The 22,150-nt window shown below is 38.3% G+C and overlaps 3 protein-coding genes across 4 annotated transcripts in view; 2 read left to right on the forward strand and 1 right to left on the reverse strand.

Moving 5' to 3' along the window:
* otud7a (OTU deubiquitinase 7A) overlaps nucleotides 1-162 on the reverse strand; it is a 32,990-nt gene extending 32,828 nt beyond the window's left edge. Inside the window, exon 1 of the mRNA XM_041997840.1 lies at nucleotides 35-162. The gene's annotated coding sequence lies outside the window, so the exon portion shown is untranslated. The remainder of the gene's footprint in view (nucleotides 1-34) is intronic.
* Nucleotides 163-4,408: 4,246 nt separating this feature from the next.
* Nucleotides 4,409-19,854, forward strand: LOC121648143 (proprotein convertase subtilisin/kexin type 5). Of its 2 annotated transcripts, none has more exons than XM_041998100.1 (16): nucleotides 4,409-4,774; nucleotides 6,158-6,361; nucleotides 6,438-6,506; nucleotides 6,655-6,697; nucleotides 9,541-9,686; nucleotides 10,488-10,682; nucleotides 14,342-14,428; nucleotides 14,522-14,720; nucleotides 14,825-15,048; nucleotides 15,170-15,412; nucleotides 16,336-16,581; nucleotides 16,939-17,134; nucleotides 17,432-17,637; nucleotides 17,866-17,966; nucleotides 18,991-19,162; nucleotides 19,238-19,854. In XM_041998100.1, exons 1-16 carry the CDS (start codon nucleotides 4,594-4,596, stop codon nucleotides 19,609-19,611), a joined length of 2,886 nt encoding a protein of 961 aa, XP_041854034.1. In that variant the 5' UTR covers nucleotides 4,409-4,593; the 3' UTR covers nucleotides 19,612-19,854. The 2 variants fall into 2 exon arrangements, with proteins under 2 accessions (XP_041854034.1, XP_041854035.1); XM_041998101.1 differs by having other exon boundaries at nucleotides 6,658-6,697.
* Nucleotides 19,855-20,200: 346 nt separating this feature from the next.
* Nucleotides 20,201-21,830, forward strand: LOC121648119 (beta-1,3-galactosyl-O-glycosyl-glycoprotein beta-1,6-N-acetylglucosaminyltransferase 3-like). The gene has a single exon (XM_041998067.1). The coding sequence runs from the start codon at nucleotides 20,201-20,203 to the stop codon at nucleotides 21,560-21,562; it is 1,362 nt and encodes a 453-aa protein (XP_041854001.1). The 3' UTR covers nucleotides 21,563-21,830.
* The last annotated feature ends 320 nt before the right edge of the window (nucleotides 21,831-22,150 follow it).

Genomic DNA, 22,150 nt, shown 5'->3' on the forward strand with positions numbered 1-22,150 from the left:
AATCAAATAAATAAAATTGGGTCAGTCTGCTTACCGTTGCGTTTTCAGTCATTGGTCCCCATCATAACGTTTTCAGTCCAGACCTCTGACGAACCGTTTATTCCTACCAGGCTGTCTCACTCCCTCCCTCCCTCTTGCTCATCCCCATGTCATGTTTCTCCGCTGCAGCAGAACAAAGCCACGCCTCCACCACGAGCGGCGTGACGTCAGGTAGTGACGGGCTCTTCACATGCGCCTTCGCACGCACATCCAGCGAGACGCCGCCAGAGGTCGCTGTGCTAAAAAAAAAAAAAAAGCATAAGTAGGCCTGATTGTAGCTTGAGCTTTCATCTGTTACTTGGATAAAACATTAAATTTCATCTTAAAAACTTGGACGATAAAAAAGCTTGTATTTTCTGACATTTTAAAAATGAAACACACACACACCATAAAAACAGTAGGTAAATCCACTGGGAAAATAAAATATGTTCAGCTCAAAAGGAAGGCCAAGTCTAAAAAAGATGGGTCTTTAATAACGATTTGAACTTTTCAGTGTTTTGAGCAGATTTGAAATAAATAAATAAAAATAATATTAATAATAATAATACAGGAAGGCTGATCCACAATTTAGGAGCAGCTACTGCGGAAGCTTAATCACCTTGGTGTTTGCTTGGTTGTGGGCACATCTAGAAGAAATTGGTTGGCTCCAGATCTCTGGCTGGGTTATAAGCACATAAGACTTCAGCTAAATAAAGTGGAGCCTGTTCATGAAGGCATTTAAAAGTAAACAAGATTTTAAAATCAATCCTCTGTTGAACAGGGAGCCAGTGGAGGAAGTTCAATACACATAATAATAGTCTCCTTTTTTGTTCCTTCCAGGAGTTAAGTTAAAGCATTGTGAACTATACTGTAGGCGATGTTTAGATCAGCCTCCCCTTAATATGGCTACATTGAGATAGGTGATTTTAATGATATTGCTACCCCCCTTCAGGGAGTAGCAAAATCATAAAAAAAAAAAAAAGAAGAAATTACCAAACAAATATGATGTTTTTATTAGGCCGGTCAAAATTAACGCATTAATGCAAAGACATTAATCTGTGGAATAAACACATTAGTTATTTGACACAATGCATAAAGTTATTACTCATGCCATAATTCGAATTTGGCATTATCTTGGTGAAAGAAGCTGATTTTAGGCATGTAGGTGCACAGCAGAGAACAGAATTTAAGAACAACAACAACAAAAATTATCCTCCTTATTTATGAAGATACTGTCAGTTTTCTGTCAGCCTTACATTTAGAAGATGGATGCAGGATGATCCATTTTATATGTCACACAACTAACCAGTAATGTCGTTGCATCTGACTTTTGGTCCACATGTTGCATGCCCACTGCCAGAAAACATGAAAAAGTCCTTTCATATACGTAATGGCTGATTGTGAGGGTGTGGCGTGACAGCCCCCTCACTAAGGTGAATGTGTTCCATATATTGTGACATTGTTTTTTTGCTTAAGTTGTAGTTGTGATTTATTTTGGGAAAAGTCACTAACATCTCTCTCTCTGAGGTCTTGCTGGGCGTGACTTCCTGGAGTGCACACATGAGGGCAGCCTAAGGACCCAAGCTGCTGGAAATTGTCCAATAATCACCTGATTGGGCTGAACCAAGGAGTCAGAGTAGAGAGGGATGGGAGTGAATGGGGGTTTTGATTAGTTTGTTTTCTGTGAATGTAACTTTAGCTTTTCTGTTATGTATTAAGTTTAGTTAGTCACAATGTATGTAGTTTGTAAATAAGTTCAGGGAAGTTATGTTGTAAATAGTAGTTTATTTGTATTTAGAAATATGAGGGACACCATCTTTTTGTAGAATGGTTTAATCGATAATTATTTGGGGGGGGGGGGGGGGGACAGACATGTGAGGCGGTTTTTTTTGGTTGAAACTCTGAGACTGCTGGATCGAACTGTGATGATGCATGCTGTAAACCACCCTGCTATTGGTGTGCTATTTGGCAATGTAAAGAGAATCACTAACTTCTAAGTAAAAGAAAACTCAGAGCTCTAAGAAGTGACTGTGGAGATTCTTTCCATGCATGTGAGATGCTTTACCCTTCGAGACTGCTGATTTTTGTCCTGTTTTGAGGGTTCCATAACATCTACACCCCTACACTGATTGTGACCAGAGAAGGATGGAGGAATCTGAAAAAACCTGTCAGCCCTTTAGACAGCAGTTTGAGAATTACACTGATGGAATGGAGCTAAACATGAACATGACTTACTGTCATTCACAGCAAGCAATGGTTGAAGTAAACAATTCTGTGTTGATGTTCATTCGAGACAAATGGCACTTCAGATGAACATCAACATGCAATATAGCAGGTTGTCATTATTTTTAATAAAAAATAAGTTAAAATACAGAAGCTGCGTGTAAAACCTAAATCAACGCCATAATTCAGTAGCTTGTAGATGTCATTGTTGAGGAATTTTTGGCTAACTCTAATTCAAAATGCTGCTTCAGTTCACTGAAGTATACTACAAGTTTTCATTTATGGACAGCTCTCAAGGATTTAGCATGTCAATTGGTTTAAAGTCTGAACTTTGAATGGGTCATGAAAGTCCCTTAATTTTACTTATTTTCAGCATTCTGTTGCACATTTAGCGCTGTGCTTGGGATTATTGCTCTGCCGTCAGACAGATGGCATCACATTTGACTCTAGAGTTTGGCATCCAGAGGTGTTCACGGTCAACTCAATGACTGCAAGGTGACCAGGTCCTGTGGCTTCAAAACAATATCTAATCTTCATACATCCACCATACATAACACTTTTTATGAGGTGTTTGTTCTTAGATTCAGTGGTTGGTTTGGGGAACTGCTCCAAACATGCCATAGTTGTTCAGTCCTTTACCAGCTTTCCAGCAACATTAGCATTAACATTAGCATTAACATTAGCATTAACATTAGCACTAACATTAGCATTACACAGCTGAATCTTGGGATGAACTTGCCGTGGTGTCTCAAATGTTTTCCTTCCGGTATTTGTGATAAATCTTTCTTACTATTAAATAATGAAATCCAAATGGTTTGGAAGTTACCATATAACCCTTCACATATAAATTATGTGGTGTGACATATGTGTTGTTGATCTGTTCATTTTAAGACAAGGTAAGGACAAGGAATTTATTTATTATGCCCGAGAGAAAGAAATTTCAAGATAAATTTTTTTAATTGAATGATGATAGGTTTTTTTTTCATAGCTGACATGTAAAAAGATCAAAATGAAATTAAATTATTATGCCAAATGTGATGTTTTGTGTCACAAAAACACCTTGCAGAGACACATAATGGTTAAGAAATGCAAACATGAACAATTTGACACAGAGGCAGGGCTAAATTTTATTTTTTGTTCTAATTTTTTATGTGTGAAGGCTTTTAAAGTTTGTATTCAATGTGTATGATTTGTTTTTATTATGTACAGCACTTTGTGTTGCCTTGTGCATGAAAAGTGCTCTATAAATAAAATCTGATTTGATTAAAGGGGTGGCTTAGTGGGCCACCACTAAAGTCTCACTGGCCCACAGGTGCCACCCCAAGAACAGACAACCAAATTCTATATTAGTAAATGACCTTTACCATGGCAAACATCAGATGCCCAAGTACTACTGAATGCAACATGTGATGTACTTCTACGTGTTGTTCTGCATCAAAACAGCATATTCTTGTTCATAATCATCTTGCCATTTGTCCAAACAGTTCACATGTTGTGAAGAGGATGTAAAAGTCATAAAACCATCAGATGTGAGGAAAGAAGCTGAACCATCAACAATGCAAAAGAGACACAAATAAAACTGATTTGACTAAGTTTTCTTGTTATGATTGCTGTATATGTGTGTGTAGCAACGGTCATACAATGTAGGATTACTCTAAGTAAACAGTTATTTATTAAAGAATATTTTGGCTGTAGGTGGCCACTTTAGTTTTAATAACTAGAAAATAATTTCCTAAAATTCAGCACCAATTTCTTTTCTACATCCACCCCTGATTTGACGTGTAGTCTACATGACATGTCTTTTTTCATAATTTTTGTTTTATCTTTTAATGCTAAATGTATCTGTCTTGATAGGGACTTTCTGAGACCTCTGCACCACCCACATTATGAAAACAGTTTGATCCCATTGTATACAATCTGACATTTCATATGCCAGGTGGAAACACAATCACTGAAAATCTATTTGAAAATAAATCATATGAAATAATTCGATGGCAAAATTTGGTTAACACAATCTGATCAGGTCTCAGCTCTGGTTCTAAACCCGGAATAAATGCCTGTAAATGAAGGAAAAAAATATAGGTTCACCTTTTATTTGCAATTATCAAGCACATGTTTTTGGTTTGCAAACCATACAGTAAGATAACAGGGACCATGGCTGCAGGATTGTTTGCTGAAAGCTCACCGCAGTCCATTTATTGCCCACAGCTTCATTTAAGTGAACTGGTCTAGCAAGTTATAGCCTCTGCGCTTGTGTCACGGAGCCCCACATCGACCCGCTGGTGTACCTGCTGCACGGACACTGCGTCTTTGTCGCTGGCTGTTGTTTCCTCACTTTCACTGGACACAGCCATGCGCTCCTTCACCGCGCTCCTCATCTTTCTCGTCATGTGTTTCGGATTTATTGGATGTAAACCTTCGTCATCGTGTCCAAGCGGACAGTTTATGCTTAAAAATCAGTGTGTCCTGTGTCATCCCACCTGTTCCGAGTGCGACGGACACGAGCTGTTTGAATGCACTACCTGTGGAGTTTGTGAGTAGGCTATATTTCTTTACAAGTGCTTGAATACAACATAAGTTGATGGCTTTGCCACCTGAAAAAGCAGTTTTTACAGGTATTTCATTTCCTTTAAAAATGCACTTGATGGAACTGCATGTGTTTTAATGAAAAAAGAAAAAAAATCTAGTTATGATGCAATCTCGGCATTTCGGTTGTATTAAATGTTGAAAATAGAATCAACATATTGCTGCCAGTGACCAAATTCTTCTTCTTTTTTGTTTGCCGTTGTGTTTTTGGGAAGATTGTAACAATCCCATTAAGATTTATTAATCCTATGGGAGGTTGTTTTCCTCTTCAAAGGAGGACTATTTATTGGTTACCAAGGCAAAGCGTTTCAAGGGCTTTTGTACTCTGCAATAAGCTTTCAGTACTGGTTTACCATTTACTATTGTTGAACATTCAAAAAGCTGTTGTGCTGTTAGACTTGTTGATTTTCTGTCACGGGGTCACATTTGAAACAGGTAAAAGATGAAGATGTGACTAATTTTCTTTTGACTTTTCACACTGTAATCTGATCATGTCAGAATGGGGCCTTTGTTAATCAGTATGAAAAAAATATTCCCTTAGGCTAGAATAGGCTATTGTTGTTGCAGTTCCCTACTTTCCTCAAACACACCTCACATTAAATACTATTGATGTTGCCACAAGAATGCACGAGTTTGCAGTGACCTCTGAATATTAAAGTTGATATTTTTTGTTAGGTTTACTGCCATTTGCCATGTTTCTCTGTGCATGCTCCAAGTGGGAGAGCTTAAAAGTGTGTAGCTTTGCAGCCTCTCTCCTGCACAACTTCATATTCTTACAAATTTTCCGATTGGTGATGTAACAGAAAATGTTCTTTGCTGTAACCCGGCTGAATCCGGAGGTACTTCAGGTGCTATGGCTCAGCTCTGCAAGTGGCAGACTATTAACCATCAGGGCCATAGCAAGAATTGGTCTCTGCCTACACTTCTGATCTCTTGTCTGTGCATAAATTCTCCTATTAGGTGCATCACTAATCAAGTGATCTCACACTGTGATCCATTAGTTGCTGGCTTTAGCTGCATTCAATTTTATTTTTTCTCTTCTTATTACCTATATGATCAATTCCCTGAGTCCTGTTTCTTAATCGTTGACTTTGTTGCAGTTTGTGAGTGACATGGCATCGCTTGCCTTTCCTTGTTTTTGTGTATGTAGTTCTTACAGTAACTAGTCTGCCCTGTCATCTTTCCTCCATCCCATGTAATGCCTTTATTCCCTTATTCACTTTAAAAACCACATTTTCACTTTCAGAGGATGACAAACAGCATCTTCATCAGAGGAGAAAATATATTAGGTTTTATGACAAGCTTTCTATATCCTCCTCTTCTCCCTCAGATGAAGATGGACAGGAGCGTTTCCTTCATCAAGGTCGCTGTAGGACACACTGCCCCAGGGCATTATATCCTGACAGGGGTCACTATGCCTGCCTGTCCTGCATTGCCAATTGTGAACTCTGCACAGATGGCAACATATGTGCCAAATGTCGGGAACACTACAAACTTCAGAATGGGGTCTGCCAACCAGCTCTGTGTGATATAGGTAAATGTAAAGCAGCGTCTCAGTGTAGGCTGCAACTTAAAAGAGAAGCATTCATTGTTCTGGGTGTCTGTTTCAGGGCAGGTGCAGGACCCTGATACAGGAGAGTGCATTGACTGTGAAGTGGGCTGCAAAACATGTTCTGCAGGTAAACATGCTTTCTCAAATCAGCCTGTTGTCTCTCTAATGTAGAAAGGATAAATGATGTATATTAAAATCCTGATGATGATGGTGCGCAGTGCAGTTTACCTCTCTCTTGGAATTCTAATTAATCACCTTTTCTCCTTCAAACCTAGAAGACCCTGAGATCTGCAACAGCTGCGTTCAAGGTTACTTTCTGTGAGTCCTTTTCTTCCCCTGTCTTATAATAAACAGACTTTTCAAGATTCCCCTGCTCTTAGAGTTTTAGATTAAACATTTACTCTATAATTCAATGATCAGGTAATTTGCCAATACTTAGAATACCACAAGTTTTCTTTAAAAAAAATATATGTGCACATTGCAATTTCCTAGAGCCCATTTTTGATTCATTGCTTGTTTCCAAGGTGCTAGTTTGAAACTCAGTATTTTGTTATTTCACAAAGAAAATGTAGAAAATCAACAAACTGTAGCAGAATTTGAGTGTTTATCACATTTTTGCTCAAAAATTTTGAACTTAGATGAATTGTTTCTAATTTAACTCTAATTTTTAAATCATGGTGGTAAAATATGTGGCAAAGAAACAAAAAAACCCTCATGGTGACATTGTAATAGTTCTGTTTTATTGGCATTGCCTTGCTAGAGGTGTTTTCTAAATCAATAGCTAGTATGGAGGCTAACTTTCAATATTCCCTGAATAGTTTAAATTAATTTAATTTCTTTGCCCTAAAGGAAATTTCACCTGGATTTCTGTTTACGCTACCTTATCAGTTGGATCCAGTGAGTAACACTGGTTACAGAGCTAGAACAAACCTCCAATTGTCTTTCTCCCCCGAGTTTAGGCCTCCTGGTATTGTGTGAGTCAGGTTACCATTCATTCTCAGTCACAAATTGTTACTTGAGCCCCAGTTTCAGTTTAGAAAAGACCTAAAACAGTATTTTATGGGTAGGAAGTACGGAAAATAAAATAAGAGTGAATTTAAGTGGAGAGTTGAGTCAGTATGTGACTATACAAGGTGCATCAGACTGTGTGAATCACAGCAGATAAAAGTCGAAGGAAAAATCCACCACTTAGCTACTCTGCACCTTTTTGCAGATGTTCATAAAGGCGCTCAGACTTCAGCTGCATTTCTAGGTGTGTAACCTTTATTTTAAGAGTAATGGTTTTAGAAATTCAAAATGACAGACCATCAAAGTAATCACTGTAGCCACAGCTCTTATTACATCTACCATGTGCTCCAAACACCAATAAAAGAAACCTAATATACCATGAGATGATCATAAAGTAGAGAAACCATCTCGCTGTGATAGATTGTGACCATTCCTAGCAAAAAAACATTCCATTATTTCAGCTTCTGCTGGTTGTAATGAAAAACATTAAAGATGAAGACAGTTTTGGCATAACTGTGAATCGTTGAGGTCAGTGTTACAGTTGCATAAAACACTTGCTATTGAAAGAAACCCAGCATGATGGATGCTTGGTATTTGTTGGCATTTACCTTCCTCCCAAAGGTGCCAAGTAGTTGCAGTTAAATGAAATATTACTGTAACTCAACAGGCTCAATAAACTAATCCGAAAGGCCAGCAATATTGTGGTGATGAAACTGGACTCTGTCAGGGGGTTGTCGGAGAGAAAGATGTTGTCCAAGTTAGGAACAATGCTGGACAACACCTCACTCCAGCTCTATGTGCTGGTCAGTTGCAAGAGCTCCTTTATGAACAGACTCAGTCCACCACGGTGCACCATTAAACTCTACAGGAAAACACTCCTGCCATTGGCTATGAAACTCTCTCCACTTTCAGTAATTCATATTTAATAGGTTTTTATGGACATACACATATACAGATTGCGTTTTATAACTGAACAACCATTTTTGCTACTTAGAATACTTTTACTTCTTAATTCTTTAGGATTGTTACCTCTTGGTATCTCCAGTGGAGCAATGTTTCTCCTTGGTGATTTATCAAGTATTTGTAAATTTGATCCTCAGTTTATTCAAATGCTTTAAGTTCAGAGACTACTTACAGCATAGTTTCTCATATTTCTAACAAAATAGTTCAGCAAAAGAGCTCAACTTAAGTTGTAGTGAATATGCAAATGTATTCTCTGGAATGAATGGTCTAATATTTACACAGAGGGTTTCTTAAACATCGCACAGATTCTTAAGTCAGAGTACCGTGTCCTAGCCTAAGACAGATCTCGGTGCTATTGTGAGTAAGTTGATGGATGCAGTGTGGTGTCTCCAGCTGTTCTTCCTCAAACAATCACCACATCCTCACACCAAACCCAAGGCAACACAGTATGAGTGCAGCTTGGTATGTCACTAGTTAGGTTTTCTCATGGAGGAAGGTTAAGTGACTAATTTGCTTATAGCCTCTTTCAGATAGTGAGTATAAAGTCTTTGCTTCTTAAAATATCAACTGGTTTAGATGATGTTTATTCCCATCTCATCTTTAATATTTCATATACCAAAGGGCTGATAAAGTAAATTAATTATATAAGTCCACTTGGACCTCAGGGTAAAAAAAACATAAAATGAGAATTACAATTCAGCCTTTTGAGGGCAGCAGACCCACAATAAACTGAAAAAGGAAGCCTACCTTTTATATTCATCTTTGTTTGCCATCGTTACTATTGTTTGACTGAATGTGCTTTTTGGTAGAGGAGTGTATTGAAGTCAACAATACAACTGCAGGTGTGCTGTGGACTGACACTGAGCATGTTGGGTTTCAGTTCATCTAGCATCAGACTCATGTAGACAGAAACTGAATGCAGCGCTGGTCACTGTTTTACTGCAAAGCTTTGAAAGCACCACAAAAACAGCTGTTTTCAGCAGCTGTTTGATACTTCAGCATTTTTGCACTGCATGCTTGTTTAATAAAGTAATGAAAATCACAAAACAATCTTGTTTATGATGACTGCAAGTCAAACAGTTATTAATCTATTTTACACACATGGAGCAAGTCTAGGTAATTGTTATGGATTATAAATCCATAAAATATTGATGAGAGTTTATCCTGTTAGAATTGACCTTTGTGTGTAGTTTCAGACACCAGTGTCGCAGACATTGCCCTCAGGGCACCTACGAGGACCGTGATAGGGGTGTCTGTCTGTCCTGCCCAGCACCATGCGAAGACTGCAGGAACAACAAATACTGCCTTGCCTGTCAGCCTGGTTACTTCCTCAATGGTACCAGTAGCAAAAACCTTATCATTTATGCATGTGTTTTCCTTGCTTCTATCAAATAAGAGTTTGTAGGTGAGCATTTTGCCCTATGTTGTTCTAGATAAGCTTTTTTTTTAATTTACTCTAAATCACTGTGTTTCTGAGTCATTCTTGCTGAGGACAAACAATGGTACTCCGAGTCTTCATTTGGATTGCAAATCACGTTTGTGTCAGCAAGTCTGTAAGAAAACATATGCAAATGTTTGGTTTATGCAAACAAGGAATAAGGACTGTGTTGTTTTCTATAGGCATTTGAGAAGAAAGTCTGAAATTGTTAAAAGAAAAAGACCAGTATCAATAAGGATCCACATGCACACTGACATGCTCTCAAAATTATACTAATATACACATTGTATGAATATGTAAGAGTAACTAGTGTAAGTGTGGATCTGTGGGCATGTAGTCTTTACCTTCTGTAGTCACAAGGTCCAGTTTCAGAAAGATCTAGGTCATTGTTTTGTGCCTGGGCAGTCAGATGGAATTTAGCAGGGCAGACAGAAGAAAGGGATCTAAACAACTGTGAACTAAACGAAGCAACGAGGAAGTAATTTCTCTGCAGTTTTTAAATTTCTCAGCAGCTTAAAACAAAAACTTTGTATTTTACAAAAGTTACTCTTGATATATAAACTTAAATTTTAGGTCATATATATTATCTTCTCTGTTGTTTCTGTTTGGTTTTTGTAGAACATGTTCTCTAAGAAAAATAAACTACGGTATTAATGCTGGGAATAATAAAATGATAATAATGTCCCTTTCTTGTGTCAGGAGGGGAGTGTATGAAACAATGTCCACAGCAAACCTTCAGTGACTCCAGTGGGTGGCGCTGCCAGCCTTGCCATGGATCATGTCAGACCTGTCATGGATCTCATTCAACAGACTGTGACCTTTGCCTCAGTGGAAACCTTCCTCTGCATGGACAGTGCCCTCAGGTTAACTGCCCACTGGGACAATATTTTGATGGTAAGTGAGACAAATAAGGTAAAACTTTAGTTTTGCTTTTAATTATGATGGAAACAAAAAAAACAAAAAAAACAAAAAAACAAAAATCAACCAAACAAAAAAATCTTCGGAGTGTGAAGTGTGCTAATGAGTTCTAAGTGATTCACTGTAATGGAATAATGCATTATTTCTAAGACTTAAGCATTGCAGCTCTATCTGTCACTAACAGCTGACAGTTTCCAGCCTCCCAATTTCCTACTCTCATGCATAAATTTTACACAATGGAGCATTTCTTTTCAGGAGTCCCTCTACAGACAGTACAAGGGTACAACAATGCGTACTTTTGTTGTCAATATCAGAAAAAAATGATATAAATATTTCTTCTTTTTCTGTTAAACTACACCATTTAAAAAACCACCACTGCAGATGCATTAGCTGTGAAATAATAAACTGAGAAAAAAATTTGAAGTTCAGATGTGGTGACTAGGGCTATGTTAAAGCACGTTTCCAAAATTATAATAATAAATATAATATAATAAATGCTTCTGACTCATTGTCATGGCACACTGACATTCACTATTCACATTTTTGGAGCTGTCATTCCTCTGCACCGTCCTGAGGCTGACAGACCACACTTCACAACTTTTTGTGTTCCAGCGACGAGCACCAGGTGACAGCTGACAACTTTTTAGCACCATGTCTCATGCAGGCAAGTACCAACACACTGGCTAAAGGAGGGTCGATTCAGCAAAGAAACCCAAGAGGAAATTATTGGAGGAAGCAAGAATAAGAAAGAAAGACAGTAACAGGGCAAGAGATAGGACCAGTCTTTTACTGGCTGGAGAGAGATCAGAAAAGAGACAGGATGAAAGACGGATGCCAAACTAGCCTTTTATTAGGGGGTAAAAAGAGCTAAAATCTGTCAGTTCAGTAGTGTTGTTTTAAGCATCAATAGAGTGCAAAATCAATGTTGAGTGTTGAACTGTTTAAATGCCATATTTTACTAAGTTGCTTTTAGTCTCTAGGACCAGTTTTTCAAATCAGATCTCAGTCCATTTGCAGCTTTAAGAAAAAAATCTAATAAATAAGAATGTTATGAGTTATAAAATGTAAAAATATTTTTTATCATAAATATAGGGATTTACAAAAATCACTGAATATTGCTCTATTCAATGAACAGTGTTAAATCTATTTGTAGGTGTTATGAGTTTGTCTACTTGGTAATATAGCCATGTTGGAGATCATATATTTGGCAGAATACCAACTTATTAATTGACAAATCTAGCTTTTGATGGGGTTTTCTTCTCTGCTGGATTTGGTCATTTTTTTGAAAAACAAAAAAGAAACTAGCCAGGCAATAATGGCAGTATAGACAATAATAATGGGAACTTAATCCGGATGCTTCACATTCTCCATAAGAAGGCACAATCTGCCACATTATTCATTAAAAAAGAAACTTAGTGTCTTTAATAATAACTCTGGACCATGCAGTTGCTGTTCTATCAAAATGATCAAATCTAAGTGAAGCATTATGTGTCATCATTTGTAATAAAGACAAATCTGTCCTGATTCAGTTGTTAGGAATTTGAGAAAAGGACCATCTTTAAAAGGTAGGCATGACAAAAGTTACCTGCTAAGCTCCAAACAATTAGTTCAGATCAGGACGCTTCATGACATGAAAATACAAGATCAATAGATCTATAATTTCAGTTCTCTGTGAAGCTTTCATTGAGTTCAAGGGAATGCTTTTATGTGGCTTAAATTAGAAGGAAATTAGAAGAGTGTTTTGCTGAACATAAATGTGCATAATGGGTCAATAAAATATATCACAGCAATTCTTTGTTGTTACGGACTCAGGGCAGTGAAAAGAAAATCCATATGTAGAGTGATCAAATGTGTGAGTGTGGTATATCTTTGAAATATCCAGGTTTAGTGAAAAAACAAACAGTAGTGCTTGTATGTGCATTTTAGCATGTAAATGAGTAAAAGATTGTAGAGTGAAAGGTTTTGATACATTATTGGAGCAACTTTTACCTTACTGCTTGACAAATTAACTAAGCAAAATAGTACACTTTTTCTCAAATATATATATTTTGTATTCTCTTAAGGAAGCACTTTAGTATTTACTTTTGTTTCCCGACTTTAAGAAAAGTGTTTACCTTAGGAGTTAATCATCATTTAATTACTAGCACGTGTCCACAGTTAAGCAAACAACGTGACATGAAATAAAACTAAAGACATCTTCCATAAAGACATGCTTATTGACTGACTGATCCCGGATGTGAATGATTGCTGTCCTCCTTTGAGTGATGGTAGAGTCCAGTACGATATAACGAGAGTTTGGCATTCAGTGTCTTGCACAAGAACACTCCAGCGAAGTGGATGCTTCCTTTAGGTAGAATCAAAACAAAAGCTTCTCTGCCTCAAGTGTCTGGCTCCTTAAGTGCTTTCCTTATAGCGTCTGCATCACCAACACGGGGAAACAGGGCTGTTATTAGTCATGCCCAGTTATACAAGTGACTGAATACATTTCTCTCTGATTGTTTTTAGTATTTACATTAATTCTCATCTTCAACTGACACTCACTGGCCACAGTTACATGATGTTTTTATTCTGAATTAATTATTCAGAATTAAATAATTCAGAATAAAAGTATTCTGCTACACGAATGATTTTGACCTTAAAGTTGTTCAAATATCCCTTAACAGCACAGACTTGAGTTTTAAGGCCCTTTCCAGTTGTCTCCATTTTATCTATCAGACTCATCTTTGTATTCTCTTAAGGAAGCACTTTAGTATTTACTTTTGTTTGCCGACTTAAGAAAAGTGTTTACCTTAAGAGTTAATCAACATTGTGAATTACTGACAAGGCCTTCTAGTCTAATTTCCCCACTTGTAAAAAAAAAAAAAAACATCCCTTCAGAATGATGCTTCCATCTCCATGTTTGACTGTATGGTATTAATGTTCCTGTTTTCTTCTGTTGGTTATTGTGGTCAGATAGTTTAGTTCAGTGTTTATTTCTTCAACTGAAATTAATTTGTTTTTCTGAACTCTGAACTACACGTGTGCCTTTCATGTGCCCTTTGAGTGATGATTGTTTTATGTCTGACCACTCCACCAGAGGAGTCTGATCAATGGAGTTCTGCATTGATGATTGCCTTCAACAAAAGAACTCTGGATCTGATCCATAGTGCTTTGTTGGTTACTTCTCTGACCAGTTGTCTTGTATACGCCCTCAGATCTGATCTAACAAAACTGAACAACTCTGCAGACCCTTGTAGCTTTGTTTACACACTGAATTCCTAATTAAGATCAGTGAATTAAATTAGTTTTTTTAGACTCAAGCCAAATTGTAGAAATGTCTGAGACCTTTGATACAAGGATGCATTAGAGTTGAGATATTTTGTGACATTTACATAAATAAATACTAATTTAAATGTGATTTTCCAGTATTTTATCATAATAAGAGAGTGTGTCAGGGACCAAACAGTGAAGCAACAAGAACACAGAAAGAAAACTCATTGTATATATTTCTGTTGTCTTATCCATAATATCAAGCTCTATATTATTGATCACTTCCAATAATTTTAGGACACGTTTGTTAACGCTGGTTATGCTTCCCTCTAATGGTGGAGAAAGGTAATACAGATTCTGTACTTTGCTGATTGTTTTAACTTCAGGGAAATATGGTGGATGCCTTACGTGTGACACATCCTGTAAGACCTGCTTTGGCCCACAGGCCCTGGATTGTTCTTCTTGTTTCAAAGGTAATCATATTTATTGATCTTTGTCATTACACAAAAATGAAACATGGTCCTGGTTCTCATTAATCATTGTGGGTTTGCATTTGTGTGTCATAGGATATTTTCTGGACCAGGAGAGTTCTTGTGTAGTACGGTGCCCTTCTGGTTCCTTTGCAAACCCTGCCACTCAGCTGTGTGAGGACTGTTCACCAAACTGTGACGACTGTGTGGACACTAGCGATAACTGCATCAGCTGTTCCAAAGGAAGCAGTAAACTTTTTCTACACCAGGGGAGGTGTTGGTCAAATTGCCCAGAGTAAGCAGTTGAATTTTCTCATTTTTAAAAAGAATAAAAAGCTTAATAATGGTGATGCAGGCTTGTCTTCTGGTACAATGGCTAATCAGTTGTCTTACTTTCAGAGGTTTCTTTGAGACTTCAGACGGGTCATGCCAAGCCTGCGACAGTTCCTGTCTTACATGTGATGAGAGCAAGTCCCAGTGTCTTTCCTGTGTAGATGGACACTACTTAGAGAGGGGGTCATGTAGACTGAACTGTTCACTGCAGACATACCCAGCAGATGATGGTACCTGCAGACGCTGTTCTCCCCACTGTGATGTTTGTTCAGATGAAAGGACCTGTTTTAGTGAGTTATTAACCTTTTTGACCGGAAATTTTCACAACTAATGACACGGAATGGACTATACAGGATTGTGAAGCTCCTTAATTTCTGCAAATTGCGATGCAACTTTCTCCTATCATTACAGAATGTACTTTCCTCTACTTGATGCTGAACGGTGTGTGTAAGGCTAGCTGTCCTCTGGGCTATTATGAGGACATGGAGGAGGGCCGCTGTGCTCAGTGCCATCCTACCTGTGCCAGCTGTTCAGGGCCCCTGGCAGATGACTGTGAGACTTGCTCAACCTTTAGTCCCAAACTCTATAAAGGTGCATGCCACAAGGACTGCCCTACTGGTACTTACTATGAGGTAGCTGCTATGGAGTGTCAAGGTAATTTTATACATTAACAGTTCTGACTTTGTTAAAGATCCATTTTCTGACATTTTTCATTTATGATATAAAAAGCGAAAGAATTTTAGTTTATTAGTTTAATTAGGCTGGTTATGTCTATAATTAGGGATGCACCAAAACCACATTTTTTCAAACTGAGTACAAGTACATTTGAGCACTTGCTGATGCTGAGTACTGATACGAGTAATAACAAATCCCATTACTGTTCACTGGTAAGAGGTGTGGAACAGAATGCCAGATGTGACGAGTGAGTTGAGTTATTGTGTGATATAGCGAATGGGTCATCCTGCAGCCATCCCCTAAATTTAAAGCTTAAAAAATATTAGAATCTTCATAAATAAGAAGGATAATGTGGTTTTTAGTGGGTTCGGTTCACCGCTGTAACAGAACACAATCAGTTTCTTTTGCAAAGATAATGCCAATTGGTATTGGCTTCTGTACATAATACTTTTATGAAACCCGAGTACAAGTGTACCCTCATATTATTGGACTGATACCCGATACTGGTATCGGTATCAGTGCATCTTTATCTATAACTGTAAGTTGGATGAATATAAGACCACATTCAGTCAGGAAACAAAGCAAAACTCTGATAAGGGATTCATATAAAAATCTGATTGACTAAATAACTTACTGAACTCCCATGTCTTAAGTAAGGCAATTTTCTCACCATCAAGCTTGAAATTCTGGAATTTTTTTGTGATGAAATTTAAACGATACCTGATACCGATACCAGTATCAGGTATTTATTTGTATTCAGAACGGCTATGGTGTCTATAATTACAGTATTTACTTTATATGATAATCATTTACTAGGAAGCATAATTACGATCACACCCTCTTGGTAAATGCTGTATTGTGATATGTCTCTGACACAATCTGACCTGTCTGATTATCTGTAGAGTGTCACCAGACTTGTAACAGCTGCACTGGCCCAGATCCCAATCAGTGCACTCAGTGTGAGAAGGGACTCGTGCTGGATCCAAATACATTATTGTGCGGCGTGACAGGCGATACAGCCTGCCCCCCAAGAACTTACCTACATGATGACCAGTTCACCTGCATGGGTTGCCACCGGCACTGTCAGTCTTGTGAGGGTCCAGGCAGCGATGAATGTCAGACCTGCACCGTCCCCCGATACCTTCACAGTGAGCATTTTCCCCAATAATGTTTAAGTGCATACAAAACACCATGGTGGCTCTAGGTTTAAAACAGGTGAATTTATTATGCTATGAGTTTACCAAACAGATTTTTTTCTTTTTAAATCTCCAAACTTTTAGTTTCTGTGGGACAAGATAAGTCTTTGTCTTTAATGACTAATGTAATTTTAGCCTGATACATGGATTTAGTTAAGTAGTGACCTGCAGGGATAACCCAAACAGGACAGAATAGAACAGGTCTTCCTTATTAAACTCGCACTTGAGTGTCATTGCAGCCGCATTACTACATAGTATTATTATACTAGTACTTTTCCTGGTATTTACAATTTTTCTGGTATTTTCCAGACAGCACCTGTGTTAGTGAATGTCCAGCTGGCACATACAGCACAAGACAGGAAGCTGATGGACAGGAGCTGGGATTCTGTTTGCCATGTGACCATGTCTGCTCCACCTGCATCGGGGCATCACCCAGAGATTGTCTGACTTGTTCTCCAGAATACTTGCAGTTCTTTCAGCTCTGTGTCACCCATTGTCCTACAGGGTAAAAACTGAAAGCCCATCTGGTTTGCTAACAGAGAATATTTTGGCTCTTGTGTAATTTTTTTTATCCAAACAGTAAACCTATAATTATCAAGTTCATATGTAGCTTGACAAAATACTCTTTAATTCTAAATCATTCATATATTTCCTGCATTAAAGGTTTAGTTTTAACTGTTAACTCATGGGTCAAATTTTTAACTTAAGATTAACAAACCATAAAGACTTCTTATGAAAAGTAAAATAATACTTTTAAGAACCAAATTCTTCTTGATAGTGATCAATTCCCACATTTCTACAGGTATTATAAAGAGGGCTCCCACTGTCAGAAATGTGACCCATCCTGCGAGCTTTGCACAGGACCAGGACCTGAGTCCTGCAGGGCCTGTCCACCTCCTCTTCTGGAGCTGCAAGGCACCAAGCTGTGTGTTGAGCGCTGCCCGCATCGTTTCTATCAGCATAATGACATCTGCAAACAGTGCCACACAAGCTGTCAGACTTGCACAGGTGCACAATGATATCTGCAAACAGTGACACAAAGGGTGTTAGACTTGCACAGGTCCAGATGGAAAACCTCTTCCTCATTTATTTTAGTGTTTGTTCACCTTATCTTAATGATGCACTGTATTACTCATTTCTAGTTTAGTGTTTATTTTTCCGATATGTCAACATTGGACATTTAATCTGGTGTTTTACGTAACAAGTTTTAGTATGAATGCACTTGTGTTTCTACAGATGCCACACCTCAAGGGTGTGTGACGTGCGACTGGGGCAGCACTCTGAAGGACAAAGTCTGCTATCCACGTTGTGAGGAGGGGCGATACTTCTCTGAAGAGGTGCACTATCACTCATGTACACCTGTACTTTAAAGAATGTGAACACTTTAAATTTCTTTTGTATTTACAGATAGATATGACCTAAAATATCTTCAGATATTCATACAAGATCCAAAAGTGGAAAAGGAAAACCAATTCAAAGAAATTAAACAAAATGTTGGACTTTATCATATTATTTGCTGGCCTAAAGACTAGCAGCTGAAATGAGTTTCTTTTGGAGGTTTGGGCTTAGCCTAAGGTGAGGAACTCATCCATCTGGAGCAAACTCAGAGTAGAGCTGCTCCTCAGCATCAAAAGGTGTCAGCTCAGGTGGTTTGGGCATCTGATTAGATACCTCCTGGTCACATCCAGTGGTTTTCAGGGACACCTAGCTGGGGACATAGCCCCCCGGGGCAGATCCTGTATTTACCTTTGGCCTTGGAACACCCACCACCAACCCAGAGCTGAAACTGTACTTTGCATATTAATAAGCTAAATTTAAACTGAGCAGGAATCCATTTTAAACGATTGATGGCAGTCATTGCTGCATGTTAGCAAATGTTGACGTACTCATTCCTTTCACAGATAAAATTTTAAATCATTGTTCTCAATGAATTAATTTAAAATTCTCTATAGTATCGCTCATTTTATTAAGTTATGTTGATTGCATATTATCTGAATTAGAAGAATAGGTTTCTATTTTCTTAAGAGAAAGGATCATTTCTGTTATTTTCCATGCAATATTACATATAATAAGTAGTGACTTATCTATTACTGTTTGTGTTGTTTTTCCAGAATGTTTTAAAACTGGTTGTGTTAAAATGAATCTATTGAATTTACAGACACACAGCTACAATTAAAAGATTTTTTTTTTCTAGATAAAGTGTTTGCTTGAGATTTGAATGGATGAATAACCATCTTTAACTGAGCCTATACTTCCTTTGAGAGTGTTTTATGGTGTTCGGTAAGGAACAGATGCCTACTGAAACCCTCAGCTCACTTTTATTTGCACTGACCAATATTATGTCCTTCTGTCCATTTGTAGGAAACCTGTGAGCCTTGTGACAGTTCCTGCAGGCACTGCACTGGCCCCAGATCTAACCAGTGTCTGACTTGTCACAGAGATTTTGGTCTTCACGCTGTCGAGAACCGCTGTGCCCGCTGCTGTCAGGCCGCAGAGAATTACACCAGCTGCTGTGTTTGTGACAACCGTTCAGGTAGAAATGCCACCTTTCAGAAGTAACAATATCATTTGGATGGAGTAATCTGTTACAAGCATTTTCTTATTCTAGGACTTTGTGTGGAAACCCCACAACCCAAGTCAGGAGGCGGCAAGGAGACAGACATGACTATGTCCTCCAGAGCACTCAAACACACCTCAGCTGCCTTGCCCATTGCCCTGCTACTGGCGGCAGGTTTGGCTCTGGCTGTGTTTGCTTTGATCAAGGCTCACGCCAGGAAGAGGCTTTGCTGGAACCAGAGCTACGAGAGACTAAGTGGCAGCACTAGCATCAACATGCCCCACGGTGTGCCTGAGCCGGACAGCGGAGATGAGGTGGATGTTGTTTACACCAGTAGGGGTGGCTCTGTATACCGACGCTACAGCTTCATCCATGAGCAGGACACAGATGCAGACGAGTCTGTGGACGACAACAGCGAGTCTTAGATTCAGACACACCAGAATGTACAGAAACTGAATGTATTTTTGATGTTCAGTATCAGGACTGACAGAGAATTCAAAGTAGCTTAGTTAATGTTTATAGGAGCATGTAGTGGCTCTTTAATTTAGTGTCCTTTTAAGTTGAATTGTATATTTTTCTTCTACAAAGTGCCTGTATCTATTTAGTACACATCATTAGATAAGTATGTGATCAGTAACCAACTACATTTATTTGTGCAAATGTATATATATTCCTTTTTTTTTTTTTTACTATGAATTAAAGAACTATATGTTAAACTGTATACTGAATACTTATTAAAATCTGTATGAGTTGTTGAAAGTATAGTTATATGATTAGTCTAATTAATACTTTTATGAAAAGCAGAAAATAACAGTGAAATTAAATTTTACTCTTTTTTTACAACTACATTTAATAACAACAAACGATAGCACTGACCACTGATGTCAGTGCTAACATCACCAGGATATTAATTTGTCGGATCCTGATAAGAATGTTAACCCAACGACCCTGTTGACACACCTGTTTGACACACCTCTTGAGGTGAGTGATTCACTTTCTTTAAAACGTGAAGCAATGCAAACTCTTGCTCAAACAATAAACTGCAGTCAAGACCTGGTGGCCTGCGTTGTTCTCTCCTCAGACTGGAAAATGGCTTCTCCAATGTTCATCATGAGGCAGATGTTGGTGATGACCATCTTTCTCATCCTAGCACTGTGCTTGTCTTTTGTTTTTTGGGAAACTATTACTAAAAGAAAATCATTCTCAGATCCCACAATACCGAAGCAGTTTTGGACTGACCTGCCTGGCTGTTTGGCTGTCATCAGTGGAGATGTACATGACAAGAAAACTGAATTAGAAATGCTTCTTGGATCCAGGAGAAGGCCAACAATTTTATCTGAGGAATTCTACATTAATGCAACAAAGGACTGTCCGTCTTACATTAAAGAGAGAAGTTTTATTTCAAAGCCTCTTAGTGAGGAGGAAAATAATTTTCCTATTGCCTACTCCATGGTCATCCATGAGAAGATTGAGATGTTTGAGCGACTCCTACGAGCTGTTTATGCTCCACAGAATATCTACTGCATACATGTGGACCAAAAATCCTCTCCAGAATTTCAGAAGGCTGTTAAGGGAATTATTTCTTGCTTTCCCAATGTTTTCATAGCTAGTAAACTAGAAAGAGTTGTATATGCCTCGTGGTCCAGAGTACAGGCAGATCTGAACTGCATGAAAGACCTGCTGAACTCTCATGTCGACTGGAAGTACCTGCTCAATACCTGTGGGGCAGACTTCCCCATCAAAACAAACAGAGAGATGGTGACGGCACTGAAAGCTCTCATCGGGAGAAACAGCATGGAAACTGAAGCCACCAACGACTACAAGAAAACCAGATGGCAGTATCATTACAATGTTACAGACAATATCATCCAGACAGGTATCATGAAGACGCCTCCACCTATTAGCAGCCCCATGTTCTCGGGAAATGCCTACTTTGTGGTCACAAGAGCATTTGTGGAGCATGTGATGCAAAACGAAGACATTCAGAATTTCATGGAGTGGGAGAAGGACACGTACAGCCCTGATGAGCACATGTGGGCTACTTTACAGAGGATGCCCTCTGTTCCTGGGTCACTGCCTGCTAATGATAAGTATGATGTGTCAGACATGCAGTCTTTTGCTCGCGTGGTAAAGTGGTCTTATTTAGAGGGCGATGTGCGCAAAGGAGCCCCGTACAACCCGTGCACAGGGCAACACAGAAGGGCCGTCTGTGTGTACGGGGCTGGTGACCTACCATGGCTCCTAGAACAACACCAACTCTTTGCAAACAAGTTTGATCCTGAAATTGATGATGTTGCAATCAGGTGTTTGGAGGCAGTTCTGCATTTTAAAGCTTTAGGCCATGACCCACTGTCAAAATATTTAAATACTTTGTAAAAGTTGAAATGCTTTGAAGCTGAAATATATTAACTGCTACTTCAACCCAGGTGAATATTTTGGAAACCAATTTATTTATAATAATCCCCTGAAATGTCTCAACAATATTGTCAATATTTTAATTTCTTTTACAATTACTTTGGAGTCTTAATGGAAGAAATGTAGCTCATTGTAATGAAGTGACTTGCAATGTGAAAGATGTACTTGTTTATACTAAAGTCAGTGCTACTTTATCACTGTAGCACAAACAAAAAGAAATAAAAACATGCAAACAGTGTGGATACACAGGCTTTACTTGGAATGACAAGGACCTACATCTTTGATTTAGAATGCTTTCAAGAATGATGAGCCGCCATCAGTCGAAGGGCAAATTCAAGTGAGGGACAACAAAATAAAGCTCATAAAGAATGAAAACAATTTTAGCCAACATCAAACTTACTTTTTTCCCTTTTTTCCCCAAACACCTCTTACAATGTAATGTAGGCTGGCTTTCAGTTAAGCTGTACTTGTTACCATAACTTCTGAAAATTCTTGGTTGGTATGAATAACACCACCAGCATTATAATTATTATAATATTGTTTCTTTTC

Source organism: Melanotaenia boesemani, chromosome 10 (assembly GCF_017639745.1).
Source record: "Melanotaenia boesemani isolate fMelBoe1 chromosome 10, fMelBoe1.pri, whole genome shotgun sequence".
NCBI lineage: Eukaryota > Metazoa > Chordata > Actinopteri > Atheriniformes > Melanotaeniidae > Melanotaenia > Melanotaenia boesemani.